This window comes from Podarcis raffonei, chromosome 1, assembly GCF_027172205.1.
Source record: "Podarcis raffonei isolate rPodRaf1 chromosome 1, rPodRaf1.pri, whole genome shotgun sequence".
Taxonomy (NCBI): Eukaryota; Metazoa; Chordata; class Lepidosauria; order Squamata; family Lacertidae; genus Podarcis; species Podarcis raffonei.
In genome coordinates this window covers 84,066,749-84,089,845 of record NC_070602.1, presented here as the reverse complement: position 1 = coordinate 84,089,845, position 23,097 = coordinate 84,066,749, and the positions used below count along the sequence as shown (strand labels likewise).

At 45.1% G+C, this 23,097-nt stretch overlaps 3 protein-coding genes across 5 annotated transcripts; 2 read left to right on the top strand and 1 right to left on the bottom strand.

Annotated features, from left to right (window-relative positions):
• Positions 1-115: 115 nt before the first annotated feature.
• On the top strand, positions 116-6,631 carry LOC128419627 (glycine N-acyltransferase-like protein 3). 3 transcript variants are annotated; one of them, XM_053400559.1, is made up of 6 exons: positions 116-980; positions 2,629-2,733; positions 3,177-3,284; positions 4,229-4,355; positions 4,710-4,839; positions 6,141-6,631. In XM_053400559.1, the coding sequence occupies exons 2-6, from the start codon at positions 2,656-2,658 to the stop codon at positions 6,550-6,552; spliced, it is 855 nt and encodes a 284-aa protein (XP_053256534.1). In that variant the 5' UTR covers positions 116-980; positions 2,629-2,655; the 3' UTR covers positions 6,553-6,631. The 3 variants fall into 3 exon arrangements, with proteins under 3 accessions (XP_053256534.1, XP_053256523.1, XP_053256516.1); XM_053400548.1 differs by having other exon boundaries at positions 116-1,072; XM_053400541.1 differs by lacking the exon at positions 116-980 and having other exon boundaries at positions 2,351-2,733.
• Positions 6,632-9,692: 3,061 nt separating this feature from the next.
• MTCH2 (mitochondrial carrier 2) lies at positions 9,693-22,773 on the bottom strand. Its single transcript, XM_053400520.1, has 13 exons — positions 22,535-22,773; positions 20,027-20,111; positions 18,982-19,088; positions 16,994-17,020; positions 16,661-16,717; positions 15,376-15,433; positions 14,595-14,646; positions 14,318-14,377; positions 13,847-13,940; positions 13,291-13,338; positions 12,705-12,772; positions 10,408-10,483; positions 9,693-9,888 (listed from the first exon to the last, which is right to left on the bottom strand). Exons 1-13 carry the CDS (start codon positions 22,619-22,621, stop codon positions 9,802-9,804), a joined length of 906 nt encoding a protein of 301 aa, XP_053256495.1. The 5' UTR covers positions 22,622-22,773; the 3' UTR covers positions 9,693-9,801.
• Positions 21,387-22,497, top strand: LOC128419618 (phospholipase A2 crotoxin basic subunit CBb-like). The gene has a single exon (XM_053400531.1). It carries the CDS (start codon positions 21,450-21,452, stop codon positions 21,996-21,998), a length of 549 nt encoding a protein of 182 aa, XP_053256506.1. The 5' UTR covers positions 21,387-21,449; the 3' UTR covers positions 21,999-22,497.
• Positions 22,774-23,097: the final 324 nt, after the last annotated feature.

The window sequence follows — 23,097 nt, the reverse complement described above, 5'->3', positions numbered from 1 at the left end:
TGCGCGCCTGTTGCGTCTCCCTACTCTGCGGGGGAGCTCCTTGCCTTCGTACAGGAGCTACTGAGTCTGCATATAACGTAGTAGTTATTGCATACTGCTAATCACGTCACCAACATGAAAAGTTTGGAAAGCTCTGCCCTAGTAATTGCACTTCGCATTGCATCTTTACAATGCAATCCTATATGCTCCATTGAGTTCAGTGGAAATGACTTCCAGGTACGTGTGCCTAGGCTTTGTCAATTTCCTCAGGATAGCTAGATTGCAAATAAAAGGGTGGTGATTAAATTATGAGTGTCTCAGTGATTACAAAAATCATGGGAAGTGAGTGAACTAAAGACAAAATGTAATTATGTAAGAATTTTGCATATTTACATTTTACATACTATAGTAGGATTGTGTATAAAATTGATCTTTTTATTTTTATATATCCACACACAGCTGATATTTTCACTAGATAGATGGATAGATATAATTCAAATATATTGTTGTGCACTTTTTAAAGTAAATAAGGGTCCTTCTGAGAAGGCCTTGCTAAACACGTGTGACCTTTGGAGAACACCCCCCCACACCTATATTGCATCATTTGCAGGTTTTGTTCATTTTCTGATTTTGTCCTGGTCCTCGTTTGTCCTAGATGGCTGCTGGCCATGAATTTCCCATTTCTCCAGCTTCAGTTTTTTCTGCTTTGTTATTTACAGTCTCCTTCACCTTAACTAGGATGTTAGGGATGTGTGTTTTTTTAATAATTAACCAATAAATAAATAAAAATACATGTTTGACAGGGACAGGATAACTGTTTCCAAGCTAGGTTGAACCATTTCCCCTGTGGGCTCAGAAAATGTGGGAATGAATCATTTGTCTGCTGCATGAGAACAATCTGGCAGAGGACTCTCCACCTTCTTGCTTCGCCCCTAACTGCCTCTGATGACTGTGTAGTAGACTGACAAGAGGACTGTAGCCCTTTCCATTCTACCTGGCAGGTAAGAGGCCCTGCTGAAGAAAATACTTCCTTTCCCTTTTGCAAGGTCCCCAGAACTGGATCCAGAAACATCCTCATATCATTTTGCAGACGGTAAGTGCCCAATTAAGGAAGAGATGGGAGCACTACAGAGCTCCACACACCACGATTAGGTATTTTGGTGTTTTTAGTTCAGATCTAAGCTGCCTTTCTAGCACTGACAGCTGCTGCTTCTCCTGCTAGGTTTTAATATGATAAGTTATACTTTTGCTTTTTGATATATTCAACAAGGTTGATTTCTGCATATCTGGGTCTTGCTTCACCGTTACAAAGAAATCTGATCGTGCCAAGGGTCCACACTGGAGCGAGAATCTTTTATTGACTGGTGTAGGGTTGTCAGACACACAGGACAAGCACCTTATACCTTTAACAGCTGAGTAAGAGAAAATTGGGACAGATGCCGTTCGTTATGGAGAGATAAGCAGAAGACGCATTGGCTGATGCACACATGCCCCAACCATGTGCAAATAGTAAAGGCCCAGGACCCTAGCTCTAAGGGCATTCCAAGTCCTGTGCTTGGCATTTGGGAAACACTGAACACTGCCGTCGATGCTAGCGCACCTGCAGAAATGTTATTCCTGCATGAATGTTGTGTGACAGATGCCAGTGTAAATTAACATGAAAGGCAATCGATGAAAGACTTGAATTCTGAAATTTCCCCAGGGTGATCTGGTGCTTCCTTCCTCCACTTAATACATTGTCCTCCTTTCTTCTGTTTGAGAGCACTTGGGAGAGTTTAGAAAAATAAGATGCCATTTGATTTACTTTCTATTCCAAAATCCAGGAAAGTTGGATGCAGGGTGCTACCAGCAGAGCATAGGTGTACTGCAGAAAGGTGGGTTAATATAGAAGCAGGGGCATAGGAAGGGGGTGCAGTCCGCCCCGTGTGTCATCCCTGAGGGGGTGACAAAATGGCACACCGTGGGCGGCAGCACTTACTGCGGGGCCTGGTCTGCAGTGTGCCTCAGCCACACATCTGTCCTGGGAGTGACGCAGGGGCTTGGGAGCCTGCACTGCCTGAAACAGCAGCATGGGGCTTGTGTCTGCCAGGCGGACTTGCTGGCCACCCCCCTGGGTGGATTGCTGTGGCGCCCCCGCCACTCTGGGTGCTGGAGCCACTAGCTACGCCCCTGCATTGAAGTAGCTCCAGGTGATTCTCTCAAACAAATGAAGGGGAAGGCCTCGGGAACAAGCTAGCTTGCTAGATGATATCCCAAGATGACTTGGTCAAAAGTTATTTTGCCTTGGACTTTGAATTCATCAGGAACTCCTGACTCTGTTGAGACAGAACCCTGTTACTGATCAAGCTGTTACTAACCTTGAATGCACTTACTCCAATTTCCAAGTGCCCAGGTGAGTCCACCTTTAAGATTGGGGTGTGAAAGGAGGCACAGCAGTGCCATTTTGTACAGCTCATTGTCTGTGTTCTGTGGCATTTACCCAGTCATATGACCCAAGTAAATCTGAGACTGGCAAACTTCTACATCCCAGCATCATTAAAATGTGTGTTGCTTTTTCTGCCATGGCAGATTTTTGCTGAAAGGGAAGTACAAGGGAAGGTTAGATCCTTTCACCCCAAGCACCATTGGTCTTTGTCTTCATTTCTGGAGCATCTAGAGGCCCAGCCTACTCTGAGGATGCTGGTGTTAGTCAACAAGGATGAGCTTCGAGTACTGAAGAAAGAGCTGAGGAGCTGCTTCCCCGAATCTCTAAAGGTGAGATGGCATCCTCCTCTGCTCTTTGCCAGGCAGATGCAGAACCTCTGCTTGGGCGATGATTCCAACCCAAAGCTTAATGTGAACACTACCAGGAGCCCAGTCTTTGACAGATACCTCTTCAAGAATCTGAGGGAAGGGAGTAGTGGTTTCTTTCTTATCCTTTAGAGCTGGAAATGTCAGGGGATCAAGGAACTGTACTCTGGGCACAAGGGCTTTCCAGAAAATGGCAGATAAGGTTGGGCTGGCAATGTCATGACTCACTGTTGGCTTCATGGATCAACTGACCACTGACAACGTTAATGGCAAGGCTGGCCACAAAACTGACAGGCGACATTTGAAAGAAACCAGGAACACATCTGAATTCTTTTAATGTTCCTGTTTCTGTTACATCAAGATAGCTGAAATGGCCCTGCCGTGCCTCCTCCCTCTTGTCCCACCAGGTCCATGGGGCTGTGCTGAACGTGTGCCAGGGAAACACTTTCCATCAGGAGATACTGGTAGATTCCTGGCCCAGCTTCCAAGTGGTCATTGCACGGCTCCAGAGAGAGGTATTGCTGAGATGGGACACCTAAGAGAGGGATGTTTGTCTTGGTTCTGTGAGTAGCATCAGCAAAGTGCTTGAATTGTGAGGACGAAGAAAGCACTACCAGTGGGAACAATCATTTTGCATGTTAGCCTTAACCTCAATTTAGTGCTGATAGCTTGGTAACTTGTACTTATGCTCTCATAGTGTAGGGGTGTGGTGCATTGTTGCTGGGGCAGCAACATGTCCGCCCCATTATTTTTAAAGGGGGGTGATGCACACTTTTACCCAAGGGAGAGTACAGCCACATACAAAGAGTCATAGTGGGGAAGATAGGATTGGGAGGTGGAGCATTCCTGGTGCAGGAAATTATCTCTTGCCAGGGTGCCAACAACACCCCAACAGGTGCCTAACTCCTTTGCACAAGTACTTTCCACAGCACACTCATAAATGAGGTACAAGCTGGGGCATATTTTCCTGGCAATGAAATATTGTCAGCTGAATGCTAGGGAAATGCTGTTCTTTACATCAGATATGCTAGTGGGGGGAGTCATTGAGCCCCCTAAAACAGAAAAACTGCACATATTTTGCATAGTAACACTTAATTAGTTTAAAACAAGGGTGGCAAACCCCCAACCCAGAGGCCTGATCGGATCAAAGACCTCCCCGATATTGGGAGCAGGAGCAAAAAGAGGGGAGAAATTTTAAAAATGATGAGATTGATCATCTGAGGCTGGATGCAAATTGCACCTCCATCATCTGAAGAGGGGCATTTGTCACTGATCAGATGAGCAATCTGATGTGTGCTTTCTGTGGTTGCCTATGTCTTGCAGAGGGTTTGCTATGATAAAAATCTTATCCACCTGTTTTAAAGCTTTTTACGCCTGCTCTTTAGATGAAGACTCCTAGGTGGGCTAGTGTGTGCAAAGGAATGACCTCTTCCCATCTTTCCTGCTTGTATTTGCCTAGAAAGTGCCATCAGAAAGGAACTATTTTACCCAATCTTGTGCAGTTTTCTATAAGGACCTAGATGCCTATGAGAAATTGGTGAAAGATTCTGATGCCATTGATTGGAAACAAGAATTCTTACTTCAGGGTAAGACACCTCAACACCCAAAGTTCTGTGCATGTGCCAGTGTTGCTAATTTAGAATTCTTTAAAAAGGAATATTGTATGCACAAGTTTTAAGTGTGTGTGTGTACTTTTCTAAACTGTTTCAACATTGGCATATGCATTTAGAGAAGTGTTATTGTCACCTGTTCTGCATCTGTGGAAGAAAATCTTACTTTTGGTGCTGCTGAAATCCTCTTCACTAGTCAGAGCAAGGCTTCCTTAAGGTGATCACCATTTTACTTTTCCCATAATAATAGAGTTGTGGTCTATGCTTCTGCGACTTCTGCCCCTCTCCTCTGAGCACCTCAATAATCCCCTCACCATTTTCCACACCCAGGTCTGCAGGATGGTGTGTATCAGACATCTCAAAACCTAGCAGCTGCCAAGCATTTCTCCGCAAAGCTGGTGACTCGGACCCAGGTTTTTGTTGTGCAGAAACCCTTGAATTTGTCTTCTTCCACACCCATGTATGTCACGCTCTATGACTCAGGGGTTGCAGGTAGCAAGCAATACAAGGAAGGCAGGAGACATTTGCCAGTGCACTAGTAATATAGAGCATGGTGCCCACTTACTGGAGACCTGTAACAGGGGAAAATATGTGCAAGAGGAAATAAACTCAAAGCCAAGAGGTGACTCTTATGCTAGGCAGAGTTATCTTTTCAGGAAGAAAGGACAAGGACCTTGGCAGTTGTAACTGCAGAAAGACTCCTCAATGTTTCTGATTTTTTTCCATAATTCAAATGAGAGATGATCCCTGTTTCTTACCCAGGTATTCTGCACATGCCCAAGGACACAAGCAAGGTGATTAGGAACAAGCACAAACAATAGCTGGCTAGTAAGCCAATGTTTGTGTATCTCTGTAAATCATATTTGTAGGCTTTACAAAAGGCAGATACTTAGTAATGTTCATCAGGGCCACTGGATAAGTCCTCTGTAAAATGGGAAGGGGAGGGGAGGGCATTCAACTGGGCAGGCAGTGAGGTTAGAATGTAACATCACTGTTGATAAATATTACAATAAAGGATTGTGCTTTCATAGGGTTAATATTCCTGAAACATTTCATCTGCAGAGTGGGATCAACTTACCAAAAGCATAGCTGTAGTTTATAGTACTATGAGTCCACTGGGCTAATAGCAGCTACACAAGGTAATGAGCTCCTCTGTACTAAATCTTTGCTGGTACTAAATCAGGCTTCCTCAAACTCGGCCCTCCAGATGCTTTTTGCCTACAACTCCCATGATCCCTAGCTAGCAGGACCGGTGGTCAGGGATGATGGGAATTGTAGTCTCAAAACAACTGGAGGGCCAAGTTTGAGGAAGCCTGTATTAAATATTCAAGATTTAACTCTGTTGCAGCAAGTACAGGAACAAGCAACATTAGTGGCATTTAATAAGTCTCATAACAATGCCACTCATCATTCCCTCTTAATTAATTTTGGGAAAATGTAGCCCAAGTAAGGAAGTCAGCATAAAAACTGGGTCCCTCACTAATAACGGTAGGGAATAAATTTAATAAATAATAAACTAGCTAGGGCCTCCCATTCTCCATGACTAGAGATCAAACAAGCACCACCATGTGCTCGTAGATCTAGGAAACCCCCAGAGGGCTCAGTTACACCTTTTGTCATGTTAACCTTCAGGTGGTTGCAGGGCACCCCAGCTCCACCTGCAGACTTCAAGCTTGACACTTGGGTGCTGTAGCTGGCTGGTTCATCGTGCCTTAAGTGTTACTTCTGAAGGTAGGCCTTAACCTTTCTTTCATTCTTCAGGTCAGGATCAGAACTGAAACTCTCATCTCTCAACACCACTCATGCTGCCCTGCTGAATGAGACCTGGAGTGTAGGTGGCAATGAGCAGAGTCTCTGCTATCTGACTCGGCTAATCGACTGCTTCCCTAGTAGTTGCCTTCTGGATGCTGGAGGATGTCCTATCTCTTGGGTCCTGCTGGATCAATTTGGGTGCCTGACCCATGCTTACACCATGCCAGCACACCGTGGCAAAGGCTACATTCAGCTGGTGATAGCAGCACTAGGCAGGAAGCTACAAAGCCTCAATTACCCAGTCTATGGTGATGTCCTGGAAAACAACACATCAATGCAGAGAGCCCTACAATGCCTTGAAGCCAACTTTACTAGTTGCTTTCTGTCCTATGACCTGCATACACCCATTTCTCTGCTGTGACAGGCTATTCAAAAGCTCTGACAGTAAAAAATAAACCAGTGGTAGCAAAAACAGATGGTTTAAATGAGAAAATTCATATATATATATATTTTGAATATATATATATATATAAAGTTGTATGAAGTTTCAAGAACTAGGTTCACATTTAATAATCTGGACACAAGCACATTGGCCCTACAGTTAACATCTAAGCTGAATCAATACCTTTCCAGCTAAAACCGATTTGATCCAGACCTCAAACAAATAGCCAGCAGATGAAGGATAGATTTGATTTTCACCGATTCCATCTGTGCTCCCGGAAGAGTTTTATCTGACGGTTGCTGGGCCCCCCAGAAGCATACAAACTCCCAGGCTTCAGAACTGTATCATGATGAATCAAAATGACTGAAGGAAGTCTACTGAGAATTTTTGACAGGTTTGAAGCCTCCAGTTGGCTAACCTAATAGTGCTGCTCCCTGTTTATGCCCTGACAAAACATTACTGTAGACCTCTTGTAGAGGCTCAGTAAAGTAATCGAAATGATAACGTCTGTAAACAGAACCTTAAATGAAGTATTGGGAGAAGCTATGTGCAATCGCTGCGGATAACTGTTAAGGCATGTGCTATACAATATTTTACTTTAACACCAGAAAATTCCAATTAAAGTATATCACATTTGTAAAATGCACACAGTTTGGCATGAGGACCGGTAGATGATACATAGGGCCAGAGTCAACGAACTGGTCCCCCATCAGAAGCCCACACAGGAGTTCTGCTAGCACAATAGGGCTTTCTCCTTGTGCCATGTGTCCCCTGAAATTGGCTCACAGGGTGGGAGGTGTTGAGAGAACCCCAAGAACAGAATGTGGTGGGAGGAGAGCAGAGATTGGTCTGTCTGGCAAGCAGAAAGAGTGACAGAAGAGTGTGAAGCTCAATTCTTCCCATAGTTTCTAGTATTCAACGCAAGAGGGCACTTCCAGCAGTAATACCACAAGGGCTACTGTTGGGAGCCCATTTCTCATGTCTGTTCATCATTGCTGAACGACAGCTTCAAATAACAACTCAAACTTTACTGATACCAAGGAATAAAATAGCTACATTTGAGCAAGTACAAAGTATTATCTGGGGCATTAAAAAAACCCCCCCACAAACCCACCCAACAACCCTGTAATAATGCATTTAGCTGTTCTAGGAGCCAAGAACAAGAGGTCCTACCTAAGCTTGGGGGAACACACACATTGTCTGGTACAATGTTAATAGTTTACTGGAAAATTGCACAGGCGTGTGTGTGTACTCTTAGTACTTGTGGGCAATTCTCTGCATCATCTTCACTCCTATCCTCTTTATCCATTTAGACAAGATGTTTCTTATTCCTGATCCAAAAACATCTAAGGGCACAACTCCCATCCATCCCAGCTAGCATGACTAATAATCAGTGATGATGTGAGTTGTAGTCCAAAATATCTGGTGGGTACCATATTGATGAAGGCCAATTTAGGCTCTTAGAAATGTAAGTATCTTACCTGTACTACTGGTCCCACCAGCATAGTAGATATGCTTTTGCATTTCATGACATTATGTTCACCTATGTTCATCACCCTAATTCATATTCATATCACATACTAGTGCAGTTTGATCCATTCATCCTCCAAGAAATGGCAGCTTTGCTCCAATCCACAAACCAACCAGCCCCTAAATGCCATCTAGAGTGAGTGTAAGATGAGAGCCAAGAAGAAAAATGTGACTGGAAATGTAACTGCCTTTTATAATTTGCAAATGAGCGTACAAAATACCCCCATCTAAAAGCTATATCTTTAGGCAGTAGACAAATATGGCAAACCGCCACCTCCGTCCCTCACAAACCTAGCATTTCTTTTTGGAGATGGTAAAGTGACGTGAGTAGCAGCAACCGTGCTTTTTTTGTGAAATCATGAAAGGTCCAAGAGCGAGTAGCACAGATTGTACAGGAATGAGGACAGGGGGCTAACCTCACCCTCTTCTGCCTTAGCTGGCTGGTTTGTATGAGAACAAAAGCCTACAGGAGTTATGCCTTCTGGTTACACTGTCTACAACTTTATTAACAAAGAATGCTAATAGAGACTTTCCTAATAGCATACTGAGTTAACACGTCACATTCCGCACTGCCAGTGGTTTCACGGTCATGCTTTCAAAGAGCAATTTTGCTAGGCACAGACACATAAGAACTCTCCTCTTCTAGAACCTCTTATGGCCAATAGACTGCATTTGACACATTTCAATCCTCTTGGAAAAACACTTTCAGAAGACAGTTGCTTTCTATCTCCCCCCCCCCCCCGCAGTTTGTTCAGAACCCCTGAAACAGTAGCAGATGAGATGCAGGGACTTGTTCCTCAGAGTGCCCCAACATTTCGTCTGTGGAGGCCGGATTCACAAATTACTGTGACCAGAGAGAGGCCAATTTGGATCACGATATGGGAGCCGTCACTGTGTGGGAGCCTTGTGCACACCACCTCTTAATAGCCAGACTGGGTCATTTCCACCACATATCTGACTGCTTGCAGTGGCTTGATTGGGTAAGGGGAGGAAGCCTGCCTAATCCACATAGTGAGCATCTGCCCTAAAACCCCCCCCCATGCAATGGCAGTGTGGAACCATTTCAAGCAACATTCTCCGTGGTGGCTATCACAAGAGTGTTGCCAAGGAAATTTAGAGGCACACTCCAGATCTGACAGCATACATGCTTGATTTGCCCACCACAGCTTCCATAATGCTTAACTCCCTGCACAGCCAAGCAGGGCTAGCAATTTGCCAGCAATCTTTTCATGCCTGAATATAACAAAACGTTTGAGGGGGAGAAGGCTAAGAGCTCTACTGTCTGGGGACAGGAGGGAAAAAAATATTGGTCCACTTTCCCCCAGCAACCCACAGTAGTCCTGGGATGGTACCATCAGAAGGTAGGAGTTGGGGAGAAAGATAGCATTCCCATCAACACAGACATCAGTGATCTCTGGAAAAGGAAAAGAACTCTCCACATTTCCAACAGTGTAAGCCGTCTTTTTTTTTCTTCCTCTGACCGGGGTAGCTTTCCTGTCATCCTTGCCCCTGCTGCCTTCCACCGATCTGAGAGACAGAAATGAAACTCCCCCCATCACACTTGTCATTAAGTCATGCTCACAGCCAGGTCCATTGCCCAAGATTAATTTGATTATTTTTCTTTTTTAAAAAACTGTATAGAAATCAACACACTGCCATCATTCTGTGCATCTGGAGCGGCCGCAAGAGCCCCAGGGCTCAGTGAAATCTCTTCTCTTCCCACACATACCGCTTCCCTGCAGGCACCTTCCGGAAAAACAGGCTGTTCCCTCTGCTCATGTTACCCTGAAAACACGAGGAAAAAGGAGGCATGAGAGGGAATGTGAATAGAGATTAAGACTTTGGGGACAGAGGTCCAGCATCTTGCCAGCAACAAATACAGAGGGGTTTTTCCTTCCCAATTGAGGGTCAAATTCTGTCTGGGGTAATCTGTTTTAATTGGAGTAGGGGCAGAGTCTCTCTTTCTCTCTTCTTTTCTGAAGAAAGAAAGAGCTTGGAGAGGGCTCCCTATTTCAAGGCTCTCCCAACCATAAAATTAAGTCCCAAGAGACGAAGCTTGCCCACCCTGGAATATCAACACTTGGTGTGGCAGCTGGAATGCACCCAGAAGAGGTGAGGGCACCCCAAGCCACACAGTGACATCTTGGTCTGGCATCCTTGCTTGGGAGGCTGGTACACCCAACAGCCGAAACCCCTGGAAGAATTGGAGAGGGGGACTCTGTATTGCCAATTATTCCTCTCCCACCCACATCAAGGGCAAGATGCTATGGTCCTCTAATGAAAGGGCAGACAAGACAGACATACCTCCCCCTGTAGCTGGCTCCAGCAGTGTAACCAGGACGAGTAGGCTGGGGCATAAGGAGGGAGGCCACCAGCGAGCCTGAAAAACAGCAAGAGACATGGGTAATTTACCAAAATGGCTCACCAACAATATCCCATGTGCAGAACATCCATTTCTAGCTTCATAGTCACTTGGGAAACAGTAGCCCAGATGCAACTTCTAGACTAGAGCAATTACTTCGAAGAACATTCAGGCTGAGCTTTTATATTAAAAAAAAAAGAGAGAGAGAGATAGGTCTGAATCAATGAGCAAAGTAAAAGGTCTGTTTCTTCTAGATAGAAATGCATTTGTACACCAGCAGTTCAGGCTTGCAGCCAGCTTTTTGCTGTGCTGTACAAGGCAAGGCACCCAGACAACCAAAGCCCATCTTTACTACCATGATGAGTCAGCTCTGGTGTAAAGCAAAGCAAAATTATTTGTCCAGAGGGTGTAAAAAAAAAAAGAGAGAAAGCTCACAAAAGAATGCAAGAGGTTTATAAAATCTTGAATAATGTAGAGATAAGTGGAGAAAAATATAAACCTTTCTCCCCTTCTCCTAGATTTGCACTGCAGTGGGGGAGAGTAAACACAGTGAAACAAGCTGGCAGGGCATTCAGAACTAACAAACAGAAATGGTTTTTCACATAACTGATACAGAGGCTAATAGAATCCCCATGTTTAGAGGCAGACTCTATTAATATCATATGCTGGAGACAAATGACAAGGAAGGGTTGTTGCTTTCATGCTCTTCTTGCAAGTTGTCTCTGAGAATATGACTACCTGTTGTTGGGAACAGAAATAATGACAGGTCTGACTTGCACGTAGCCATAGGTAAAGGTACCCCTGACCGTTAGTTCCAGTTGTGGACAACTCTGGAGTTGCGTGCTCATCTCCCTCTATAGGCCGAGGGAGCCCGCGTTTGTCCAAACAGCTTCCGGGTCATGTGGCCAGCATGACTAAGCTGCTTCTGGCGAACCAGAGCAGCGCATGGAAACACCATTTACCTTCCTGCCAGAGCGGTGCCTATTTATCTACTTGCACTTGGCATGCTTTCGAACTGCGAGGTGGGCAGGAGATGGGACCAAACAATGGGAGCTCACCCCAGCACGGGGATTCGAACTGCCAACCTTCCAATTGGCAAGCCCTAGGCTCTGTGGTTTAGACCATAGCGCCACCTGTGTCCCTGCACGTAGCCATAGTTAATGCTTAAAAGCATGGTTTAATGCAAGTTTAACCATGGTTTATTGTGAAAGTGCAGTGGGCTCAGAAGTCCTTACTTCACTTCTCCTCAGCTTCTGTCTGCATGGGGAGCAACAAACCACATGTCTTGGCTTGTTGTGTCTGCTTGCTTCTCTCCAAACCAAGCAATAAGCCCATAACATGCTCATTCACATTAACTATGGTTTCATGTGATGCGTGAACCAGACCTATAATTTAAGTATTTTCTCAAGAGACTCCACAGTTCTCAACATCCTGTCTCCTAGTGGCCAGAAGGTACATCCCAGTGACTAACCCAGGCTTCTTCAACCTTGGCCCTCCATATATTTTTGGCCTACAACTCCCATGATCCCTAGCTAGCAGGACCAGTGGTCAGGAATGATGGGAATTGTAGTCTCAAAAATATCTGGGGGGCCAAGGTTGAGGAAGCTTGGTCTAACCCATCAAACAATGAAAGAATCACAATTTTCTACCTCTGTGTGATCAGACTCATTAATAAAATCAACACCCATAAACCATGTACTGTAGTAAGATAAAAATGAATAAAAAAAGCTTGACAACCACAGGGAGAAACAGGACAGATCCCTTATTTTCTCTTGAGATTGGAAATCTATTGAATAGACCTGTAGTGTCCACATGAATTTAAAAATATTTACTGGATTTGCAGATGACCACAAGATTGAAAGCCAGGTTCAAATTTTTAGAAGTCCTTAGCTGCATCTCCAGCCACAACTATTTTGAACATAGGCAGGGCGCAGTGAAGGAGATGGCTCTTTGACCACTGAACTTTTAAATTAAACCCTTAAGAGCTATTCTAGGAGACTTTCCATGTCAGATGCTTTATTTTCAAGCTCTGTGGGTTGTGGTACCTAAACACTGGAAAGCAGCTGCTGAAAATATGAAGAGAACAGATGCGAGATGCAGCACATTGCTAAAACTCTCATTGCTTCATGAAGGAAAGGGACCTGACAAACCAAGACTAAATGAGACTGAACTGCTTGTATTATACATTTGAAAACACACAATCAAAAGCCAAGTTAGAGAAATCAGACTCTGCACTCACCCACAACTATTAATGGCCATCAGGTTTGAGACGAGTACAAAGGGGTAAGTCAGCATACTGGCAAAGAACTGCAGATACAATACAGCAAAATACACCAATGAAAAGAGTCCCTCAGTTTTCCTTCACAAGCCCCACCCAGCTGATGGCCTCTTAATGGCAGAACCTTCTTAGAGCTACAGCAAATCGAACAGTCACCCTGTAGTTGCAGGGAGTATGCCTTAGGCTAGAGAGAAGGAGCTCCACAGGGCAGTGAAGCGTTATTGCAGACGCAATTCTGTTTCAGGACAGGAGTTCACAGCAATCATGAAGCAGATAAAATGAAACGGCTGGTAATTGTTCAGCTTAAGCTGAACAGTAGTTTGAGCCAAGCAACAGCACCTACTTAAGAGTTCAGCACTAGAGATCAGACGGATCTCACAGGTATTGAACAGAGATCCTGAGGTGTACAGCTTGCAAGGCTTCCTGCACAGGACATCACCAGCATCACCCCCAGCTTCAGGATGAAGTGCTCAAGCCTACACTCACATCCTCAGGACACAACCCACCCCCTCTTCCCACAGGAAAGAGAAATGAACTGTAGACTCACTCCAGTGACAGCCTGAGAATAGCTTTTCATCTCAGTCATGGTGGAGACCTAGAAAGAAGAGAAACAAAATAATTGACCCCTGTTCCTCTATTAAGAGTAGTCATTCCCAAATTCATCATAATCCCTGCACTGGAGCAAAATCTGAAGGAGCTGCCTGAAAGTACTAGATGTAATGGAGGTAGCAACAGGCAACCACATTCAGAGGTTGGGGGCAAAAAGGATATACAGTGGTACCTCTGGTTGTGAACGGGATCCGTACAGGAGGTCCAGCTGTATCCCAAAGTTTTCGCAACCGTAGAGACCGCTTCTACACATGTGCGCGCGGCGAAACACTTCCAGGTTTGCCATTTTCACAACCCAAAGTTTACATTACCTGAGGTTTACATAACCTAACCCGAGGTTCCACTGTATTGCTCAGGAGGATGTGCAACAGGACCACAATAGGGACCCTTCAAGCTGACCAAGGCTAGGGGAGGAAACCTTTCATACCTGCCTACCTGAGCTCAGCACTCCATTGTCTACACCCCATACATCACACTACCTGTAGTCTACTTACCCCATTCTCCAGTGCATAGGTATTGATGAGGTAGGCCAGCATGTTACAGAGCCACAAGGACAGGATGTCCCCAAGCAGGCGGGGAATAAGGCCCCTGGAAAAGGAAAAAAACCCTGATAAGTGAGGCCACATACTGCCTGGAAAAAACATCTTACATACATATGCATGTTTCCCTCCAGTGTTTGAGGCAGAAAGTCTGGCTGTATTTCCATGATGGGAGGCTGATCAACTTCAGTGCAAAGCACAATGTTATACATTATCCCAAGAAAGATCGCAATCTGCTTAAGAAAATCTGGGCTGAATTAGTCCAAAGTTTCAACTAGTTGAACATTCTGCCTCCCATGAGCTCTGGCCATAATTGGACTCGCCCTCTGTCCCTCCCTGTTCCCCATGTCCCCCATGAACCAACAACCATGGCAGGTACAAAAGGAAGTTCACCCACCCCCCCCCCACACACAAGCAAGTACTCACGCAAAAAATCCCAAGATGCCCTCTTCCCGGTAAATGGTGACAAAGGAGCTCAGCACCCCACTGAAAATTAAGAAAGAAATTCATTTACTCTCAGAAATCAAGAAACAAGTGGCTCTTCCTGACCCCCTCCCCGTTTTCAACTTCAACGATGACAGGAAACCTCTGTGCTCACACACTAATTGCTCCCTGGCCTCTTTTTAAGTTCTCCTATAAAAAAGGCATTGGCCTTGTGGGCTAAAGTCCAAAGGAAGCCGCCTGGTCACAAATATGCACATACCTGTACTTGGTCTCTCTGCCAATGAACTGCACCATACACCTCAACGTGATCACTGAAGGACAAGGACGGAGGGAAAAGGGAAATGACATCAGCAAGGATCCTCCCCACTCTCCTTCCCCTACTCAGGCCAACACAGGAACACACTACTTCGCCACTCTCCTAATTGAAGCTTAACTCAGACAGGACAGATATGCCCCTGGTTCGGGAACAGGGGTTCAACCACAGTTAAATGGAATAGAATGCCCCTTGAAAATTCAGGCTCATGTTAAGGACCTTGGATGCCCAAGTGACAGCTGTGGCCAGAATGCCTTTGCCTAGCTGACACCAGTGTGCCCACTATGCCCATTCTTGGTCACGGCAACACTTGCCTCATACACATCACATTTGGATTACTGCAATGCTCTCTGCATTGGGCTGCTTTTGAAAGCTCCAATTGGCAGAATGCTGCAGCCAGCCTGTTAACAGGAGCTGCGTACAGGGACCACGTGACCCCCTTACTGAAACAGCTGCACTGGCTTCCAGTGTGTTTTGACTCATTTTGTTAGGCACCTTCAGCTGATTAGGAAAAGCAGAGTATAAATGTCATCAGGAAATAATTACATATCAGATAATTGATCAAAGCCAGCACTGTGCAAGATGGATACCCGAAGCACAAAAAACAATGACCATGAAGGGACCTGAATGTAACAGGGAAAGGCTGGTGAATGACTTTCTTCTTTCTTGTTGCCAGGGAGGTAAATGTGTGCTGGCAGTGACCAAAGGGCTACTGGCCCCTACTTACCATGGAAAGGGTGGGTGACTAGCGTAGCAGCAGAACGTGCAATCATCTCTTGAGAAGTCTATGACCAAAAGGAATGGCAAGAACATCAGCAGAAGGCCAGCCAAGGAAATGGCAAGATTTAAAGTGACAGAATGCTCCCCATCTGACCAGGTTCCACTAAAGCACCTAATGACTGTCACTTAGTGTGAGTTACAACTCGAAGCATTTGTGTTAAAGAGCTGCACTTTGAGGTTAAAACTGAGTTTATAATTGCTCTACCAATCAAAACTAGTTTCAGCCGAGCCACAGGTTTCAGCTCATTTAGAGAAAGTGCTTTGCTCTATTATCACGCTAGGCACAGACTTTCCAAGTGCATCCTATTGCCCACTACAGCACACTGGAAGGGCTCTTTCTAGGAGCCTCATCTCTCCAGTTCTAGGACTTCTGTGCCTGGATGTACACTCCCCTTTAAACAGCTTGCAGACATCCTGTCATATTGGGTGGGATTCACCTAACAAACTCATCAGCAGAAGCCCTGCCCAAGGGCTTCTGCTTGTACAATGTGCTCCCCCCCCCATGGAAGCCAATGCAAGGATTCCCACTCACATAACAGGACTTTCCCTCCCTCTCCTCCTGCCACATCCTCCTAAAATCTGCTCTGGAGGATTGGGAGAACCCCCAGGACAGTGCACAGTGGGAGGAGAGAATAAATTGCTCCTTCGGGCAAGCAGAACCCTCCTTAATGCTGGGTTAATTAAAACCCAATATTGCACGCTTAAAGTCAGTTCTCCTGGCCTCTGTTCACTGATATGGAACAAAACTGGCAGGCTGCAATGTGGGACACTTCTGCACCATTGCCAGGCACCAACCCATAGGCTCTAAAGCAGCCTTTCTCAACTTGTGGGTCCCCAGATGTTGTTGAACTACAACTCCTATCACGCCTAGTTGGGAAGGCCAGAGCTCAGGGATGATGGGAGTTGTAGTTCAACATCTGGGGACCCACAGCTTGAGAACCGCTGCTCTAAAGGGTTCCCCACTGCCTGACCTATCTGTGCCACCCAGTCATTCACCTCACACACCCTGCTGCTCCCCCAGCATCTTTTAGCAGTGGGTAGGTGGCAGTGCCTCTTTTGAAGGGGAGCCAAGCTTGGCTCCTATTCCTGGAGGCTGCCCATGTTAATTTAACCAAAATGCAATGCCTGATCAGTTCTGTCAGTGAACAAATTGTCATTGTTCAACCCTGGCACCTGTGCATGTGAAATCCTAATACATCCTAGCTTAGCCCATGAATGAATCCATCTCTTACCTCCTTAACAACTTGCTCCAAGGAGGACGCAGGTTCCTTGGGGCTGATCCCTGGGTCCTGGAGAGAAAAGTGAGCATCAGAAGTCATGGGGTGACGGCATTTCCAGTGCTGTCTGTAGAAGGTATCTTGCTGTGCTGTCTAATTCTGGATGGAAGATATTCTGGAGAACCCCAGAACTCCCAGAGAACGCACTACTCTACATACCATCTGATACAGGCAGCAGCCACCTCCCAATACCCATGAGCTCAGGGAAGGGAAATAGAGGAGAAATCACTTGGGTGGGAAAGGGAGAAGCAACTCATGCAAACAAATAAAAGCTAAGAACCTACTTACCTCAACTTGATCAGCTTCCTGGCAGTGCTAGAAGTAGGAAAACAGAGAAAAATGAGCCCATGGCTTATCTTCTCATTCTCAGCATTTTAAGCATACGTAATTGTCTTTGCATTCACTTTCCCATTCCCACGATTGGATTGCAAGAAAAGGTGTCTAATAAATTTAATTAATAAGAATATTCCATGCTTCTAGATTCAGGTAGGTAGCCGTGTTGGTCTGACGCTGTCAAAATATATAAAAAAATAATAATAAATGTCCAGCAGCACCTTAGAGACCAACTAAGTTTGTTCCTGGTATAAGCATTTGTGTGCATGCACACTTCTTCAGATACAGTGTATCTCAAGAAGTGTGCATGCACATGAAAGCTTATACCAAGAACAAACTTAGTTGGTCTCTAAGGTGCTACTGGACAATTTTTTACTTTTTAAAAATATATTTCAATATTCCATGCTGTCTGTCTGTCTCAAAAATGTACTCAAGATTATTACTTGAATTATTCCCAATGAAAAGAAAGTACATATTACTTCTTGTACTCTTATTGCAAGCCAGCTGGGTTTTTGGGAAAAAGTAATACATACTATATTTTCCATGTATAAGACTATATTTTCCCCCAAATTTTTAAAGTTTAAAATTGGGGGTCGTCTTATACACAAAAAGTTTAAAATATTTATTTCTTAATTTTGGGCTGAAAAAATAGGGGTCCTCTTATACATGGGGGCCTCTTATAGATGGAAAAATACAGTACTTCTGAAGGATTTTCATATACCTATAAAAACCTGCATGTTACTCTGCAACTATTATCCCACAATATGTTCAGTGATTTCTCTAAGATGTATTCTAAGTCAACAACACTACTTATATATGAGTTATATAGGATTCTTCACAGATTAATTATTGAAAGCAATGTGCATTTGAGTCATCTGCCAATCTAGTTCTTCTGTGTAACTAAAAGCAGAGAAACAGCCTTAAAAAACTGAAACTGCTACTTACAGGTTGGCACAACCAAGTGGCCACAGTAGCAATCCAGGCAGTCCACAGAAAACAAGGCTAAACTAAATTTAGATCAAAATGGTGCATCCTATAAATAAACAGTTTTGATGCTCAGAGACCTGATTGTATGGTCAAAACCATGTGTCGTATCCAAAACAGTAGTTCTGTTAGTGCAACAGAACTTCATCTCACTCTCCTCACCCGTGCACCCTCCCAAAATCTGCTTCAGAGGATTGGGGTAACCCCTGGAACACATTTAGAGGATGCATGGGGAGAGGAGATGGAAGGGAAGTTCTGCTGCACAGCCAGAAGCCCTTGCACTAATAAAATACTTTGCTGGAAACCACCCCATGAAACTGTCAAGTATCTTCCCATTCACTCTCAGCATCAATCACAATAATTATTGGCAGCAACCAAAAAGTATAACTAGCAAATACCTTTATTTGGAACTGTTGTTGGCTTGGGCCATAAAATGCCAAGCTATGCTTTGGTGCTCTAAGGACAAATTTTGTCTGCCAAGGCTTTAAGCTAGTTTACAACCCCTGTGTGAATGCTGAGTGCATACCATACCCTGATTATTTGAAGACAACTGGAAATTTGGCCTTACACTGAAGAGGATGCAATTTAATGAATGGGAGCACACAAGAGAAGGAGGGGAGCAGATAAAACTCATTCAAGTGATACATTCCATGTGGAAACAGCCCACTGTGTTTACTAAGGCTTAATCCTAGACAACTACAAACACCCTCCTCATATTTGCCATAGCAAGCATTCCTTCCAATCTCTGACAAGCCACAGAACGCAACTTGAGTCTAGGGAAGGTGGGAATAATACCTGAAGTTGCACACTGTTCTACAGGTGTTCCAAATAACGACTTTCACTGCCTTAAAAAGGCAACTAACACCTTATTGGCAGGGCTTAGCAGGGCATGGCTGACTTTATCAGATTGTGAAATGTTTAGCATACTAACGTTGCTATAGAATAAAATTATATAGTACCTGTAAAACCTTACTGTGCACTATAGTGCCGATAGCTCCTGAGCAGAGTCTAGGAGTCAAACCTTTGAAGAGTCCAGCCCTTCCATCAATCTTCATAATGTGTTTAGCTGAAAACAGAAGTCAATACAGATTAAAGGATCATACTCAACATTGACTCCCATTCACACACCTGCCTAGAGGAGATTCCAGCACCCAAAAATGTGTTTAAAAAAAAGTTAGGGATGCAAAACTATTTAAAACTCGGCCTATCCCATGCTAGAGAAAACCGGGCCTGATGCCAAGTTAGAAACTTCAGTACAAAGGTCACGATACACAGCTGCAGGCATAATCTCCTGCACAGCAAAGCATGCACATGTCCTATTTATTTCAGCATGCTTAACTGAACATTGGACTACACTTAAAATAATGTCAGCATGCACCAGAACCCGGCTTGCCCTTCCCAAACTCTGCCATCCTCTACAGCAAGAAGGGAAAGTCACAGGTTTCCCAGATATTGCCAAATGGTTAGGAAGTTGAACAACATCAAGAGGGTCACAGCTCCCCCATCTCTGGGTTGCAGTAACAAGTTACTTGTTAATGATCCTAAGTTTGAGTAACAGTGTGCAAGAAAGCAAGCAAGCTCAGAGCCAATAATATACAAGTCGGAGCATGAAGTGTGGCATTGCTGGGACATGCACATGCATGCACAGGCTAAATCATATGAAGGATACTTGAAGGGCAATAGGCTACAGGAAGAGAGAGGCTCAAATGCCCAAACATTGTACTTTCCTGTTATTCTAACTCTGTCTCACTGCATGAATTCAAAAGCCAATGATCATGGCTGTAGCACTGAAGCTTCTTGAGAGTTGAGACTCACCACTTTACCTATATAAACTGCCACTGTTCCAACAGTTGCAGGATCTCTAGCTAATCCTTGTACACATGAGAAGCTCTGCTTCAAAGGCATAGGCACCGCCAAGTGCAGTGCAGCGCAGCAATTACAGCAATCCAATCCTGCTTTAAGTCTTTCTGGCTCATTCACAAATCTTATACATTATGCACTCACCATAAGCAAAGAGACCAGGCAGCTGATAGACCTGTCGCCCAAAGATATTTCTTCCCAGAGTTGGAGGGAGGGGTTCATATCCCACCTTCAAAATAAAGAGACAGCCTGCAGCAACCTCTACAGTGTGAACAGCACCCCAAGGAATAACCCCAACATTCCCTAGCAGTGAACAACTACAGCTGTTCCACTCACTGGACATTTGAAAACTGAACCATAAGAGAAAATATGATGAATTTTTTGTTCTTAGAATTCTATGCTACTAACTGTAAGTTTAAAGTTCTAAAACCACTATATTCAGAAGATGGTAACAGTTTGTAGCTCACATTAAATGACTGGGTGGTCTGCAGTTCAGCAGAAAGTCTGGTAGGATCACTGGATACCAGGTGCCATCTCTTAGTGCTATACATATATATGTCTTACTAGTGATTGTCATAAGATGTTCTAGGAATCTTTTTGGCTAAAGAACGGGAAATAAATACTTTAAATAAAATTTGGAGCTACAGACCAAACATATATCCCCACAGACACTGCACTATATTCCCCCACTTCTTCGCTCCAAAGTGATTCCCCCCTGCATTTTTTCCAACCAGGTAAAGTTATTTTAAAATGTTTGTCCTTGATGTGATCTAGGTGACTCTGAAGATAAGTTTGCTGTGATTAAATGTTAAACAACTAGTTGAGAACATGGAGCTATTTTGCTTTTTATGCTGTGAATAGCCACTTGATTTGTCACAATATATCATACTAGGCAACATGTTTTCCATAGTTTATAACTCACATTATCAAGGTCTGCAATTTAGCAAAAAGTTTTACGGACAAATTGGATACAGTACTGTGTTTCACAAGTCCAATTTAGCAAAGAAGAAAATGTGCTTTCTTGGCAGAGATAGGCGGTATTTATTTTTGAGATAGATATCCCACTACATAGCTCCACATATCCTCTGTGTAGTGAATAATATGAGAACCACTGTGAGGCTAATAACAGGAAGCCTCACAATTGTCTTTTGTCCTTAAATTCTGAACCTTACATTATAGGAATTTGTGTATCCAAACTCAGAAATGCTAATGTACTTCCTGTTCCTGCATTTTTTATTAGAAGGCCGTTAAATATTTTAACAGACAGGGCTGTTGTACCTGGGGCAGCTATGCTTTTCAGCCAATGATGATACGAGTACAAAGCCACAGCTGGCCAAAAGCAACATGCAGCCAAATATACTAAATAAAGAAGTTCTTGAGGCTGGAACTACTGGGAGTGTCCGAAATGCTACCAATAAAAATGAGAAGAGGACAAATTTAAATACGAGGCACACATAAAACCAGCGCAGAAAACTGATCCAGATTCAGAAATCAGCCAGGCTCACAAAAACATTTGAGTGAGGTACGCCAGTCTGAAACTGGCTAAAATTAAACATTGGCTTCTGCAATGAGGATTGTTCTGTGGCTAGCACTGGCAATTTTGTTCTCTCAGGAATGCGGACACAGCAAAGGCAGCAAGCGAGAGAAACGCAGTGTCTTGGATCTGATTTTGACCCTCTGGTGTTACCGGCACCGGTTGCAAATCCCACTACTAGGACTCAATCTATATGGCTGCTACTGTGGAACTGGTGGTTCTGGAAGCCCCGTGGATGCAGTGGATCAGTGCTGTTTCATTCATGACTGCTGTTACCGCCACGCCAGGGTCTCCTTAAAGTGTCACCGCAGGGTAAAGTGGCAGCGGTACAAACTCTCGTGCAACGGATCAGAGACGGAATGCCAGTCCACGAGTATCTGCGGCAGGATGGCATGCGAGTGTGACAAGCAGCTGGCGGAGTGCTTGACAGCAGCCAAACCCCGCAGGAAGCATTCTTTCTACAACAGGGAGGCTCTCTGCAAAGGACCCAGGGACCCTTGCCCAGCCGTTCACCGCAACTGGACTGAAATTCTACCCTGGGGAAGTCTTTCCCCTCGACCAGTCTCGAGGTGGGGCTCGTAAGTAACCATTCAACTCTGGAAGAGAACAGGCTGCAGCTACTGATTCCCAAGGGCTTCCCTCGCCGGACCCACCTCAGCACCTGCGGTACTAGGCAGCGCAATAAAGAAAGACTCAAAAGCGAAGTTGCACTGCAAATGACGGCGCCTGCTGTCTGGATGGTGCGAAAGTGAGGAAGCGCTTCCCGCGTCCCTACGAGCGGCTTTCTTTTTCCTCAGCCGGGGCGGCGGCGCTGCTGCTACGCCTCGGGGTAGGGAGGCGAGCAGCCGCCGCCCTGCGAAAAGGAAGTCTGAAGCAAAGCAAGGCCCGAATACGACCCAAGGCGAAGGGCGACTCCGCTACTTCGAGGGGCTGCTGGCTACGCGGGGAGGGGGGGCGCTGCCATGGAAACGCGTTTGGGAGCGAGGAGGCAACTTCTTCCCCAGTGAGCGAGGGCGGGAGGCGACCTGGGGCTGCTTTGACCTCCTCCCACCCACTCAGTGCCGCCCCCTTCGTCGCCCTCACGAGCAAGGAAAACCTGCCAAGACTGAAGGCCTCACCTGCACGAGCACCTTCACGTACATGAGCGGCTGCGAGAGCACCGTGAGGCCGGAGCCCAGCAGCATCTGAGAGGCCGTGTCCGCCATGCTGCAGCCGCGCCGGGCTCCGCCGAGGGGGTGGGGGGGAGGTGGAAGCAGAGGCTACCGCGCCACCTCCACGTGACCTGCGGTAGAGGAAGATACGGCTCGAGCAGCTGCCTCCACGTCCTTTCCCTCCCCTCCCACTCCAACTACTTCCGGCTCCAGCTAGTCCCTTGTTTCCGCCACTTCTAGAGCGCGATAGGCCTAGCCTTTGGTGTGGGGGGCAGGGAAGCAATATTGACAGTGACCTGCAGCCTGAACTTCCGGTAAAAACCAACCAACCCGAAAGCTATGATTCTCTATGGTCGCCGCTCTATAGCTTTGCAGCTCGGTGGTAAAAAGGGTCTAGAACTGAAGTTACAGAAAGGTAGCCGTGTTGGTCTGCCATAGTCAAAACAAAATTTTTTTTTCCTTCCAGTAGCACCTTAAAGACCAACTAAGTTAGTTCTTGGTATGAGCTTTCGTGTGCATGCACACTTCTG